Below are 15,651 nucleotides of genomic sequence, written 5' to 3' on the forward strand. Positions count from 1 at the left end.
GGCTGCTCGAACAAGTGGATGAGTTGAGTTACATTTTTTATGTTATTTTTTTAACCCCTCCATCCCTAATTTACTAAGCATTCTGTATTAAGACCACTATTATTTTCCCTTATAACCATGTTATAAGGGAAAATAATAAAGATCGGGTCCCCATCCCGATCGTCTCCTACCAACCATGTGTGAAAATCGCACCACATCCGCACTAGCTTGCGATTTTCACACAGCTACATTCACTTCTATGGGGCCTGCGTTGCATGAAAAACGCACAATATAGAGCATGCGGCGATTTTCATGCAACGCACAAGTGATGCATGAAAATCACCGCTCATGTGCACAGCCCCATAGAAATGAATGGGTTCGGATTCAGTGCGGGTGCAATGCGTTCACGTCACGCATTGCACCCGCGCGGAAAACTCGCCCGTGTGAAAGGGGCCTAAAGGCTATCTTCTACTTTGCTACCAATTATTTATTTTTTCATTATTGCTCCAAAGATATAAAAATGCTTCCTTCCTGCTAATTCATTGTCGTTTTTAATCTTCAGCTCCTATGCAAATCTATGTGCCTCCATGATAACAGAGAAGAAAAATGTCTTGTGTAGTCGGATCCTGCAGCCATACTCACATCTGTCCTCTACTTCTTCGTAACTTATCAAATATATATTAGCAAGTATGGAGTAAAGTGTCGAGGTATCGACTGAAGTGTGACTACACAGGGCTTGTTTGTAGTCTGTTACCATGGAGACATACATAGACGTTATAGACACAAAACTACAGTATGTTACTCATTTTCAATCAAGACACATTGTCCACTTCCTTCATTTCTAATTTGAGATGAATTTGATGTGTGGCGATGTGATATCACTGAGACGTAAAACATCACGAGCAGACGATCTCCAGGATATAGAGAAGGAGATAGAGATGACGCTTATGAAATCAAAATCTGAGATTCCTATTTTTAATAATAGAACTCTGCCATATATTTCTCACGATCAGATCATAGCACATGTAGGGGACAGACGTCACCCAGCCCCGGTCTCCTCAGCGTCTATACATTGGTCATTCATGGATCTCGGCAGGAGGTTGTCACACAGTCTCCTGAGCCATTCGGTAATCGTAGACGCTTCCCCGCTCCGCAAAACTGCGACTTTGACTCTTCGTAGGCATCAACGTCTTATCCCCCACGTTGTGATCACCATATCCTCCTCCACCGGGAGTATGAAGTGTGAACACGTCCTGCGGAAAGAAAATAAGGTTACTCATATGTTCCACCATAATTAGGCCAGTGTCTCCATGACTGGTCCCTCAGCTTCACCTAAAAGCAGCTCATCTGTTTCAGGCAAATACTGAAATGCCAGGATTAACCCATTAATGACCAACGGCGTACTGTATACGTCATGATGTGGTGTTAGTTACCGCATCTTGACGCTGCTGTGGCATCGCCCCGATTGATCATAACAGAGGGAGGGAGCTCCCCCCATCCATCGGGCCGCTGCTCTGCTGTGTCATGAAGTACAATGTGTCACTAGAAAACACTCTCAGAATGGCTTGGGTAAATAAAAGTGTTTCAAAGTTCTTACCACATAAAGTGATACATGTCAGATTTTCAAAAATAAGCCTGGCCACGAAGGTGCAAAATGGGCCGGTCATTAAGGGGTTAACCATGTATTTATTCTCTTACCCCAGGTTGTAACGAAACAGATGTTTTCCCTCCCAAGTTTATGGTTTTTCCTTCGCTCCGATGCAAGAGGTTGAGTCCAGGCGCACCAGGAGATCCACCTAAAATTTGCAGGTAAAGGTGGTTAAAGGGGAACCTTTAGGGGGATCTCTGTGACCATCTCAGCAGAACAGTTGCCCATTGCTGCACACTCTGCATTTTCCAGCCGTTGCATTCTGCACTGAAGTCTATGAGAACTGCAGAAGGAGCCGAGGATGCAACATCCGGGAATGGGCAAATGAAGGTCACTGGACCGCTGTTCTTCAGATAGTGTGGGTCCCACCTAAGGCCAACTTTAAACTTGCGGCAAATCTATCCGGCAGCTGTTCCGGCACCTGCCGGTGTTCTCCAGATCCAGCATAGTCAGGTAATGCCATGTGCCCTCCGGACCCCACTGACTATAAGGGGATCCGGACGCTCCCCAACATAAATGCCAGGATTCAGCTTGACAAAAACTGTTGCGTGCAGCAATTTTTTTCCAGCCAAATCCTGGCATTTATGCTGGGGTAGCGGTCGGATCCCATTAAAGTCAATGACGTCTGGCGGGCATGCGCCACTATCCAGCTATGCCAGATCTGGAGAACACCGACAGGCTGGTCTCTGCGGGATAGCTTTGCTGCAAGTGTGACGTTAACGTGACCTATCATTTATGGTATGGACTTTGCATATCCCAGAAATGCTCAATTGGGTTTTTTCTGTGATCCAGTAACCCCCACCTTAAAGGGGTCATTAGTATCTGATGGGTGGGGTCGCGCCTTACCAAGGAGCACACCGCACATGCGTGAGACTTCTGGCTGTCAATCAAATAAGAGAGGGGGCGTGCTTACCTTGACTTGAAGCTGACCGACAAGATAGCGCTGATGGAGCTTGAAATATAGTTTTTTTAGGCTATTGAGCATCAGACTACCGGATCAAAGATAGGACTATGAACAGACTGGGGGCCACTATAAGGTAATGCTGGCGGTTTTATATGCGTTTTTCAGGTGACAGGTTCCCTTTAAGGTAATTGTCATATAAAGCAGGAAGAGGAGGAAAGTCTGAACTTCACCTTGGATGCCGTATGGTTGGAAAACCCTTCGTTCAGTGAGAACGGACAAGATGACGTGTTCTCGGAACTGCAGCTCCCGAATGACTCCATCCCCCCCACAGAAGGTCCCCCGACCACCGGAGCCTGGACGTAGCTGGAAACGTTTCAGGATTACTGGGTACCTAAAGACAGGCAGAGTTATCCACCACCAAGGCTCGAAGAGACTCTCCTGGGATGTCTATTACACTCAGGCCTTCAACCCATCCCCACCAGTGACCAGTCACAGACTCTCTAAGGCCTCATGCACACGGATGTATTTTCTTTCCGTGTCCGTTCCGATTTTTTTTTGCGGACCGTATGCTAGAACCATTAATTTCATTCAAATTACTCTGTGTGCATTCCGTTTCCGTATGTCCGTATTTCCATTCCACAAAGAAACAGAGTATGTCCTAATATTGTCCGGATTACGGACAAGGATAAGACAGTTCTATTGCAGGCCGGCTGTTCCGTTCCGCAAAATTCGGAATGCACGCGGACATCATACGTATTTTTTGCGGACCACAAAATACATAAGGTCATGTGCATGAGGCCCAAGGCTGTAATTATCGCTTAATACACGCCTTTAGATCTTACTATTATTTGCAGTATAGATGACCAAACTTTAAAGGGGTCATCCACAGTTAGTAAAACTGACCTTTTTCTTCCAAAAACAGTCCAAAGCCACGCCTGTCCATAGGTTGTGTCTGGTATTGCAGCTCAGCTCCATTGCAGTCAATGAGGCCGAGATGCAATACCTCAAGAACAACTTGTGGAGGGGGGGGGGGGGGGTTAGGAAGAAATGGGCTAACCCTGGACAATCCCTTGAAATAAATTTTTCCACCACAGACATTTATGGCAAATCCACAAGGGACCCTCGTTCTCATGAGCAGGACCACTACCTATTAGACATTAAAGGGGTATTCCGATGGTAGCAAGTTATTCCCTATCTACAGGGTCCTACCTCTGGGACCCATACTGATCACAAGAACCCCACAGCCTGCGCGGCCCCACAAAATGAGGTTGAGAATGAGAATCTCCATTCATCTCTATGGGACCTCCGGAGACTGACTGCTTGTACTTCACCATCTCCATCAATTCCATGGAGCTGGAGTGTGCACACTCAGCCTGTCACTCCACTCATTTCAGGAGGGTACCCATTCTTGTGACCGGTGGGGGACCCAGGAGTAGGACCACCACCGATCCAATAGTTATCTCCTCTCCTGTAGATGGGGGCACCAGGCTATAGCCGGGCCGTGTATACATTCATATAATGGGGTTCAGCCTAAGATACATACCGTTTCTCCAGAATCTCCGGGTCTGTAATCCGCGTGTTGGTCATGTGACTATGAATACCGCTTCTCCCGACCCAGTGTGGGCCGGCTCCAGCACCGCCGGCCACCGTCTCATAGTATCCGATGTTCTGGTTTCCAAATGTGATGTTGTTCATACAACCCTGGAGAAAAAGGGAACCTGGAAGCAATGTCGGGTCTGTGGTATGACGGATACCGCCGGTCACCACTTATAAAGGGATCGGTCGGATTCTGTCGTCTATGTTGTACTATGGATGGATCCTGAATTACGGAGGCTACGGGAGGTGACTACAGTGCCTCACGGTGGTCATACTGCAGAATACAGTTCTTACAGGACCGCACACGGCACAGGGTCCGCACACGGGGAGTGCACCTTCAGACATCTCACCTGTGACGCTGCACACACTTGAAAGGCCTTAAAGATGACATCAACAATCCTCTGTGACGTCAGCACATTTCCTCCCACAACTGCCGCGTCCGGAGAGGGATCCAGGATAGACCCTTTTGGGATGATGACTCGGATGGGCACAAGGCAACCCTAAAAATACACATTAAAAGGGGTTGTAGAGGATTGGAGAAACATGGCTGGCTTTTTTTTTTTCTAAAACAGCACCGCACCGATCCACAGGTTGAATGTGGCACTGGAGCCCGATTCACTTCATGGAGCAGAGCTGCAATACTAAGTACAACCTAAGGACAGGTGTGGCGCTGTTTCTCCAAAAAAGCAGCCCTGTTTTTGTAGTTCAATAGAAACCCCTTTAATTATCAGTTACATTACTACTGACCTGGTTAAGTGGAATATCTTGGCCCACCATGCAGCGCAGACAGTAAATGAGGGCAGAGAGGGTGATGGCCCGAGGGGCATTACAGTTCCCGAAGACTTCATATCCGGAGTCGGTAAAATCAAACACAGCGCTCCCCTATGACAAAGGGAACAGTCTCATATCCTCCAAAAAATATCCGCAAAAGTATAAAAAAACAAATAGATGTGCCCCTAGTGGAGTCATCAGGAAGTACACTGTAATGCTATTTTTACCTTGACTTCTGAGACTAAAAGACTCGAGCTCAGAGTGAACTGTAGAATAGCTTACTTTTATACATGTTAATAAATCCATTGCGAAGTTAAAGGCACCCGTCAGTAGAAGCTACCCTACTAAGCTGGGCATGCTGACTATTAGGGTTAATTCCGGCGAGTATAACGATACCCGTCTTGTGAAAATCGGTTTAAGCGTTCCTGAAAAAAAAAGACTTTTATACTCTGTGCAAATGTGGGCCAATAGTGGAAACACGAGGCGCATGGAGGGGCTAGGCTCCACCCCTTGCCTAAAGGATATGGGTGTGCCCCGTGCCTGTATTATGGACTTGAATTGGTACGCAGTCCACAAGATACGGGCAGTACGGAGGCATGGATCAGAGGCCCCCGGAAGGACTACAAAGCCAAGCGTCTCCGACAGATCGAGGACCCATTCAAGTCCTTTTATTTTTACGCAAGCTAAATTGTAAAATAATCTTGGAGTAAGTATCGCAAGTCAAACTAAGGTCTCTTTCACGCACCCGTGTCAGTGATGACCATGGTTCAACCAGGAAGATGTCTGTGAAGGATCCATGTTTGGTCCGTGTGTCCGTTTTTTGCTCCCCATGTGTCTGCTGTAATCCACAGACACTGCTAGGCTGAGCAACGGTCCACAAAATCCACAAACCCAACATAGATGGCGGCTGTGTTACGTCGGTGGTTTTCGCTGATTTGTATGCTACAATGTGCGTGAGGGATCTATAATCACGGACAAAATAGGGCATGCTTCAGTGGTGTCTTCACAGACTCTTGATCAAAATCAATGGACACGTAAAAGGTCCATGTAGACCACGGCCAGCACGCGTACGCCAATTTACTGAAGAGGCCTTAACTCTCCACCAGCCACCTAATAATACATTTATACTATCCGAGAGCCCGGACCTTCTCTCTCTGACATCAGGAGAGATTTTGGAGGCCCCCATACACATAAGATGGTTGGTCAGGTCCGCCAGAGTTGTCTGGTGTGTCCAGCATTCATCTAATGAACAGTTTAGCACCCACCATACACAAGAAACCAAGTCACAGCGCACTACAGCACGCGCTCCGTTACCTCTTCTTTGTTGATTGTCACCTTCAGCTTGATAGGAGACCCATCATCCATATAATCCACAGAGTCCACCTCCAGTGCTCCGCTCTGCCGCTCCCACCGCTCAGCAAACTCCCGCAACATCTCTCTGACTGCCACCTCTGCATTGGCCTATGTGGAAAGATACAAAAAAAGCATTGTACGCCCTTATCCATACCAAGGTATATAATACTGCAGAGAGTGACCCAGGAGAAGAATAAAACAAGACACAGATCTATCAAGCTACAGAGACAAGTCTGTCATATGAGGAGTGACACAGAGAAACTAGGCAATCAACCCCGACTGGCTCAGCTTTCTATTACTGTACATGGGGAGCAGTATTATAGTAGTTATATTCTTGTACATAGGAGCAGTATTATAGTAGTTATATTCTTGTACATAGGAGCAGTATTATAGTAGTTATATTCTTGTACATAGGAGCAGTATTATAGTAGTTATATTCTTGTACATAGGAGCAGTATTATAGTAGTTATATTCCTGTACATAGGAGCAGTATTATAGTAGTTATATTCTTGTACATAGGAGGCAGTATTATAGTAGTTATATTCTTGTACATAGGAGCAGTATTATAGTAGTTATATTCTTGTACATAGGAGGCAGTATTATAGTAGTTATATTCTTGTACATAGGAGCAGTATTATAGTAGTTATATTCTTGTATATAGGAGCAGTATTATAGTAGTTATATTCTTGTACATAGGAGCAGTATTATAGTAGTTATATTCTTGTACATAGGAGCAGTATTATAGTAGTTATATTCTTGTACACAGGAGGCAGTATTATAGTAGTTATATTCTTGTACATAGGAGCAGTATTATAGTAGTTATATTCTTGTACATAGGAGCAGTATTATAGTAGTTATATTCTTATACATAGGAGCAGTATTATAGTAGTTATATTCTTGTACATAGGAGGCAGTATTATAGTAGTTATATTCTTGTACATAGGGAGCAGTATTATAGTAGTTATATTCTTGTACATAGGAGCAGTATTATAGTAGTTATATTCTTGTACATAGGAGCAGTATTATAGTAGTTATATTCTTGTACATAGGAGCAGTATTATAGTAGTTATATTCCTGTACATAGGAGCAGTATTATAGTAGTTATATTCTTGTACATAGGAGGCAGTATTATAGTAGTTATATTCTTGTACATAGGAGGCAGTATTATAGTAGTTATATTCTTGTACATAGGAGCAGTATTATAGTAGTTATATTCTTGTACATAGGAGCAGTATTATAGTAGTTATATTCTTGTACATAGGAGCAGTATTATAGTAGTTATATTCCTGTACATAGGAGCAGTATTATAGTAGTTATATTCTTGTACATAGGAGGCAGTATTATAGTAGTTATATTCCTGTACATAGGAGCAGTATTATAGTAGTTATATTCTTGTACATAGGAGGCAGTATTATAGTAGTTATATTCTTGTACATAGGAGGCAGTATTATAGTAGTTATATTCTTGTACATAGGGAGCAGTATTATAGTAGTTATATTCTTGTACATAGGAGCAGTATTATAGTAGTTATATTCTTGTACATAGGAGCAGTATTATAGTAGTTATATTCTTGTACATAGGAGCAGTATTATAGTAGTTATATTCCTGTACATAGGAGCAGTATTATAGTAGTTATATTCTTGTACATAGGAGGCAGTATTATAGTAGTTATATTCTTGTACATAGGAGGCAGTATTATAGTAGTTATATTCTTGTACATAGGAGGCAGTATTATAGTAGTTATATTCTTGTACATAGGAGGCAGTATTATAGTAGTTATATTCTTGTACATAGGGAGCAGTATTATAGTAGTTATATTCTTGTACATAGGAGCAGTATTATAGCAGTTATATTCTTGTACATAGGAGCAGTATTATAGCAGTTATATTCTTGTACATAGGAGCAGTATTATAGCAGTTATATTCTTGTACATAGGACCAGTATTATAGTAGTTATATTCTTGTACATAGGAGCAGTATTATAGTAGTTATATTCTTGTACATAGGAGCAGTATTATAGTAGTTATATTCTTGTACATAGGAGCAGTATTATAGTAGTTATATTCTTGTACATAGGAGCAGTATTATAGTAGTTATATTCTTGTACATAGGAGGCAGTATTATAGTAGTTATATTCTTGTACATAGGAGGCAGTATTATAGTAGTTATATTCATGTACATAGGAGGCAGTATTATAGTAGTTATATTCTTGTACATAGGAGCAGTATTATAGTAGTTATATTCTTGTACATAGGAGCAGTATTATAGTAGTTATATTCTTGTACATAGGAGGCAGTATTATAGTAGTTATATTCTTGTACATAGGAGCAGTATTATAGTAGTTATATTCTTGTACATAGGAGCAGTATTATAGTAGTTATATTCTTGGACATATGGAGCAGTAATATAGTAGTTATATTCTTGTACATAGGAGGCAGTATTATAGTAGTTATATTCTTGTACATAGGAAGCAGTATTATAGTAGTTATATTCTTGTACATAGGAGCAGTATTATAGTAGTTATATTCTTGGACATAGGAGCAGTATTATAGTAGTTATATTCTTGTACATAGGAGCAGTATTATAGTAGTTATATTCTTGTACATAGGAGCAGTATTATAGTAGTTATATTCTTGTACATAGGAGCAGTATTATAGTAGTTATATTATTGTACATAGAAGCAGTATTATAGTAGTTATATTCTTGTACATAGGAGACAGTATTATAGTAGTTATATTCTTGTACATAGAAGGCAGTATTATAGTAGTTATAGTCTTGTACATAGGAGGCAGTATTATAGTAGTTATAGTCTTGTACATAGGAGCAGTATTATAGTAGTTATATTCTTGTACATAGGAGCAGTATTATAGTAGTTATATTCTTGGACATATGGAGCAGTAATATAGTAGTTATATTCTTGTACATAGGAGGCAGTATTATAGTAGTTATATTCTTGTACATAGGAGGCAGTATTATAGTAGTTATAGTCTTGTACATAGGAGCAGTATTATAGTAGTTATATTCCTGTACATAGGAGGCAGTATTATAGTAGTTATATTCTTGTACATAGGAGCAGTATTATAGTAGTTATATTCTTGTACATAGGAGCAGTATTATAGTAGTTATATTCTTGTACATAGGAGCAGTATTATAGTAGTTATATTCTTGTACATAGGAGCAGTATTATAGTACTTATATTCTTGTACATAGGAGCAGTATTATAGTAGTTATATTCCTGTACATAGGAGGCAGTATTATAGTAGTTATATTCTTGGACATAGGAGCAGTATTATAGTAGTTATATTCTTGGACATAGGAGCAGTATTATAGTAGTTATATTCTTGTACATAGGAAGCAGTATTATAGTAGTTTTATTCTTGTACATAGGAGCAGTATTGTAATAGTTATAGAGATATTAAACACGTTGGGAAGCTTTGTGGTGCACAGACGGCCTGCATCTTGCCATAAATTAGGTACAACCATTGGCAGCACAGGTCATCCGTCTTGATAAATCTCTCCCATTGATTTAGTGAATATAATAAATTATTTACAATAGGATATATATATATAATCGATGACTGCTGTTGCGCAGTAATTCGGATGTAAGACTGACCTGGATATGTCCCATGTAGGCCTGTACGACTTCTAATCGATAGATATCAATTAACTCATTTACTAACTGGATGCCCTTCTGGTTGGCTGCCACCTGTGCTCGCAAATCGGATAAATTATCATGGAGGTTACGGGTCCCACTGCTGCCAGGTATCAGTCCTGGAGCCATCAGCGCCTCAGTGACAGCTGTTGGGATTCATGGGTGTAAGAGACAGAAGATGTTTAATGGCACTTATATAATATGAAATAACAGGACCCATAAACTACACACAAATACACACATCACTGAAGTGACAACTATCCAGGTTCTATTGAAGACATACATACTAGTGTCAGAATATAACCCAGTATCATAGAGGACAAATAATCTGTCATGTGAACAGGATCAACCCTATTAAACGAGACACACTGACTGGTAGGGTTGAGCCTGCCGATTAAAATGATACTTGTCTTTGAAAATCGGTTTCTCTTCTGCCCCATGCCTACCTTTAAAGCAAGTAGTGACATCATTCATACCCTGACACTGCGCATGGTCACTGTATGTGGGGTGGATTGCAGGTGTTGGAGGCCTCTGATGCTGAACCTCAGAAATTTTGCTATTTGCAATATTTAATGCTCTGCCTGCACCACCTGGATTTTTTTATGTCCACTCACCTTCTTCTTGGAATGTTCCTTCCTTCACAAGTTTGAAAGAAGTAAAAACGGCCCCTTCTTCCTTTAATGACTTGGAATGTGGTGGCATGGAGCCGGGGGTGATGCCTCCAATGTCAGCATGGTGCCCACGGGATGCTACGAAGAAAACTGGACGAGGAGCTTCCACCCGGAAGACCTACAGGAGAAGATTTACAAGAATACAACGAAAAAATACATAGAAGGGCACACGACTGTTTGTATTTAGAGGTCCGCAAAACAGGCATCTGCAAAAACAAAACAAAACGGATGACATCTGTGTGACGTCCGTGTTGCATCCTTTTATTTGCGGATCAATTGTAACAATGCCTGTCCTTCACTTACTGGAAGCCTTTTGGCTCCAGGAGAGGTATAGGGTGGACTCTCATTGCATTCGTTGGGGGCCATCTGGCACCAGGAGAGGTGTGGAGTGGGCTCAGCATGCATGTTGGTACCTGCATCCCTGGATTTAATGGAAGCCATTTTGGCACCAAAAATGAAAAAAATTAAGGTGGGCCCAGCATGCATGTGGAACCTCCCTGAATTGTATGGTAGCAATCATGGCACATAAGAGGTAGAATTTAGTGTTAGGTTCCCGTCTTACAGAGATTGCCTTGACGTATGGCAGACGGGCCCAAAAAGTTTGTACAATCTTAAATTTACTTAATAAGCATAGCATTAGAATACTTTTTTGCACTGTTTTTGGTTTGCAGAGTGCTGTTGCATTGTATTTTTTTCTTAATGCCTGTCCTTGTCCGCAAAACGGACAAGAATAGGACATGTTCTATTTTTTTACAAAATGGACATGTGGACATATGGACACGGAATGCACTCGGACATTTCATATTTTTAAAATTTTTTTGCGGCCCTGTTAAAATGAATGGTTCCACATACGGGCCGCAAAAAAATGGAAGGAACACGTACAAAAATACGTTTGTGTGCATGAGCCCTAAGAGGGAACCGCTGGGAATTGAATACTGACTGGCTGCCCTTAGGATAGAACGTCAATATTTGACGAGGATACAACTCCAGGTACCCACGGAAGTCAACATACTGTAGTTAAAAGGGGTTGGCCCATTTCAGACATTGATGGCATTTTGCTAGGATATGCCATCAATGTGCATTCTGGAGATAGGTGGGACCTGCACCTATCTGATATGGATGGCATATGCTGGTGATATGCCATCAATGGGCAAACCCCTTAAAGGCGCTGAGCTCTTGCGAATGGGACTAATGGGGCAAAACCAGACTGATATCCGGCTGTGCCTGTACGAACAGTGAGAGCGATGTGAACAACACCATATAAAACAGAGAATAATTCTTCTGAGGCACAGACTGCTGGGGCTGGGTAAGTACTTACTGGTGTGATCACCGTCAGGTCCGGCAGGTGACTGCCCCCGGCACACGGGTGATTGCTCAGAATCACATCCCCTTCTTTCAGATCATCTTGCAGGTTTTTAATCTAAAGCCAAACCAAAAATTATAAAATTAATTACTATATGATTTGGACAAATCTCTTAACAGCTGAAGTATCCAGTGTAGTATGTTTTTTTGGTAACTTATTACAATTTCTTTGTGAAGATTTTGGTTTCCATCATTCACTGCGTGGGACGAATAATCTGTTCATTTTATTTCACAGGTTATTAAAAGTCCAGTGACTCCAAATAGATATTTCTTTATTAATTTTAAACTTTTGCACAATTTTTTTTTCAATAGAATTGTTTTAAAACCTTAGGCAATTTCTTTTTAATAAACATTAACTTTCTTTATTTTATAATCCCTTGATCGCTGCAAAACATTGCATACTTCTTTACTGCAGGGTATAATTGCAGTTTTATATACCACTTTTATTAGGAAATTGTGACTTAAAGGCTATGTACACTTTCAGAGGCAATTTTTGTTTATGATTGCATTTTACTCATTTTTGGCTAAAAATCATCTTTTCAGTTTGCCTTAATTAAAAATATTGAGCCGTTCTGTCACAAAGGGTTAACCGTTTCTAGCTGTGTGACTGGTACTTTCACTTTCTGCCGGTCATCTAATAAACCTTATCTGTAAACTACTAAGAGGTCATAAACACTTAGCCATATTCTTATCAGTAAGACAAGTATTGAGCTATAATGAGTGATTATAATCTCAGAGAGCAGAGATAAGGAGCCTGTCTGCTCCCCAACTGACGGAAAAGAGAAAAAATCCACAGGCTGCTTCGAGAGCATGTCAGCTCTGTACAGAAAAAGGGGCTCCATATTTTTAGAACAGACAAATTGAAAAAAATTATTTTAGCTCAAAATGAGTACAATGCAGTAATAAGAATATTGCCCCCAGAGGTCAGGACCCTTATCTCTTAGCCGGAGCACAAAGCGATTACAAAGATCATCTCTCGCTCTTGAGGACATGTCCTGTGCAGTATTATGCAGACAACCACTTGATGTGAATGAACCCTGTGTAATACTTTAATTAGACTCTAGAGGTGCTGCAGAGAAACTGAACACTCGCTGCCAGGTTTCTAGCTACAGATTACAGCTGATCGCTGGATGTCCAAGTAGTAGGACAGCTTTGTGATCAACTTTATCTAATTGTTGAGAATGTGCAACAACATGGATAGAGGCAAAGACAGAAATCATGAACATGTCAATAATGAAAACGTTCCAGAAGTCAAGATGTTCTGGAGAACCTCTACTGGGTCTCCATGAGGCGACATGCACCCAACCTTACCTGAAATTGGACTGTTTCCTGCATGGCTCCTAAATGCACTGGAATATGGGGAGCATTGGACACCAGACCCCCATCAGGACCAAAGAGCGCACAGGAGAAGTCCAGACGTTCCTTGATGTTGGTGGAGATGGCTGTTCTTTGAAGGATACGACCCATTTGTTCTAGAGGAAAGGAGATTACGTTTTCATTAGTATTGGAATGGATGTAGATAAAATAGCCCCATAACAAAAGACAATGTAAGATTCTGACCGGCTATGCTCATGAATCGGTGGGAAAAGATGGACAACTGAATGGTGTCGAGCTCTGGTCCAACTGTTTGCTGTTTTCCGCTCCCTACAGAGATCTGGATATCGCCATACTCCGTAATAGACGCGGTGCAGTCTGGTTCCACCAACACAGTGCTAGAATAAAGAGCAAGCCAACATGTTGATTCCAGCCAAATACTCTGGATCACGAAATCTAGAAGTGTGAGCCTAGAGTTTAATCGCACGCTAGATTTCTTTCCAGAATCCACACAAGCGCTGGCATTAGAGCCCGAAGCCACCATGTTTGGACATTAGCCCCTTGGCACACGATAATAAAACTGGCCTTCCCAACAGACTTCACGATGCAGTTATGTCAGGGGGGTCATGCTGGCACAGCAGTAATGGGCGGACACCTGTGATAAGGCACCCCCGCTCTAATGAGCAGGATCAATGCTGATCACAGCATCTATGTGGTACAGACATGGGAGGGAGTTCTCCCTGTTTCACTTTCGCGTGGGGATGACAATTTAGATCTGGCATCCTGGACCTATTTGATTCCTCCAGGGCTATCCTCCTCCGATATCTATTAGGGCAGAACTCAGGTTGCTGTTTTTTGTAGAGAAAATTATTAAGTATTATAGAAAATTATGTAGAAAGCCACCATAGAAGTTATACTGTAAATTCATCACTGACGTCCACACCTGTTCTTATCGATGATAATGGCTGGTCCAACGATTGTGTGGTCACAGGACAAGTCCTCCAGAAGATACACGCTGGTGTCCATGTAGCCTTCTTCAAAGTAGCATTTAGTGACCTGCGAGGAGGAATCAAAGGAAAGGGTTCTCAGGTATCAAGAACTGAGGAGGTGAGGTCTCTACTATAATCTATATCCACTGGGTGAGCGGGTAATGCCAGGTATTTAATAGCAGAGTGGGGTGTGACGGTGGAATATATCGACAGGTGAGTGGTGTGTGTGACATATCCAAGGGGTGAACGACTTGTGTGTAGCATGTTTGTGAATGGATCTTAAAGGAAATGTGTCACCAAAATTTTTATCTGCCAGTTAAAACCTGATAGTAACACATCTCCTTTTTTCTAATCTCTTTTTTTTTTTCGATTACAGATTTATTTATTCTATTTCCTGTACATGATTATGGGGGCGGCCATCTTACCCAAGCTATTGTTAACAGTTTTTCCAAAGCATTAAAAAAATTGTTTTACGGCATCCCCATGCGCCATAGTCAAGAGGGGTCAGGAGAAGACCTCATTGACTTCTGTGGAAGAGTTTTCTAGACATGCTCTGTGCCCTGTGCAGAGGTCATTGTACAAGGAAAGAATAGATAAGCTCTGACAATCATCCATTGTGAATGGAGGATCCTGTCTTATCTGTCATTCTAATCCTGCCTGTAATGATATCACCTCTGTGTATTGATGAGCAGATAACTGCAGTAAAGTGATCTGTACAGACCAAGAAGTGGCATCTATTATCAGGCTCAGTGACCAGTGCGAAAACTGCAGGATTTTATTGTTCTTCTTTAAATATAGATATTGACATGGAAAATTCTAAATATCAAAAAAAGTCTTAAAGAATATGTTAAACATAAAAACGTGATTTAAAAAAATAGGTAATTTTCTGATGACGATATTATCTTTAAAGGTTAACCGAGCTTCTCACAAACTAAAGGGGTATTCCCATCACATACAATGGGGGCATATCGCTACGATATTCCCCCATTGTCTGATAGGTAGGACCCGCACCTACAACAAGAATGGAGTGGGGGGAGCTGTGGCTAGAGGACCCCAGATGTCCCGGAGTCCGTCCACCACTAAGCGCTGCTCCCATAGAAGTGAATGGGAGCGCACCGCGCACGCGCAGGCCTTGCTCCCATTCATTTCTATGGGGCTCGGCTATTTTCAGCAGCCCCATAGAAAAGAATGGAGGGTGGCTGCGCATGCGTCCTTCGTTCATTTCCCCGCTCCGTTCTCATTGTAGGTGAGGGTCCCAGAGGTGGGACCCGCACCTATCAGACAATTGGGGCATATCCTAGCGATATGACCCCATTGTCTGAGATGGCAAAACCCCTTTAACTTCTGCTTTTGCTGGGGACAGTGTCAGAAACCATTCCAGCCTTCCCCACTGCTCTGGTCGCTTATAATGAC

General features: G+C 41.9%; 1 protein-coding gene across 2 annotated transcripts in view; it reads right to left on the bottom strand.

The window, feature by feature from the left end:
* Nucleotides 1-927: 927 nt before the first annotated feature.
* OPLAH (5-oxoprolinase, ATP-hydrolysing) overlaps nt 928-15,651 on the bottom strand; it is a 61,843-nt gene continuing 47,119 nt past the window's right edge. For both annotated transcript variants that reach the window (XM_044295320.1, XM_044295319.1), the window contains exons 15-27: nt 14,193-14,305; nt 13,496-13,647; nt 13,247-13,407; nt 11,892-11,993; nt 10,517-10,691; nt 9,864-10,048; nt 6,213-6,359; nt 4,875-5,009; nt 4,478-4,627; nt 4,075-4,232; nt 2,762-2,922; nt 1,678-1,775; nt 928-1,232 (exon numbers count right to left, since the gene is read on the bottom strand). In XM_044295320.1, coding sequence (XP_044151255.1) covers nt 1,083-1,232; nt 1,678-1,775; nt 2,762-2,922; nt 4,075-4,232; nt 4,478-4,627; nt 4,875-5,009; nt 6,213-6,359; nt 9,864-10,048; nt 10,517-10,691; nt 11,892-11,993; nt 13,247-13,407; nt 13,496-13,647; nt 14,193-14,305 — 1,887 coding nt within the window. In that variant the 3' untranslated portion in view covers nt 928-1,082. The remainder of the gene's footprint in view (nt 1,233-1,677; nt 1,776-2,761; nt 2,923-4,074; nt 4,233-4,477; nt 4,628-4,874; nt 5,010-6,212; nt 6,360-9,863; nt 10,049-10,516; nt 10,692-11,891; nt 11,994-13,246; nt 13,408-13,495; nt 13,648-14,192; nt 14,306-15,651) is intronic.

This window comes from Bufo gargarizans, chromosome 5 (assembly GCF_014858855.1).
Source record: "Bufo gargarizans isolate SCDJY-AF-19 chromosome 5, ASM1485885v1, whole genome shotgun sequence".
NCBI classification, from domain to species: domain Eukaryota; kingdom Metazoa; phylum Chordata; class Amphibia; order Anura; family Bufonidae; genus Bufo; species Bufo gargarizans.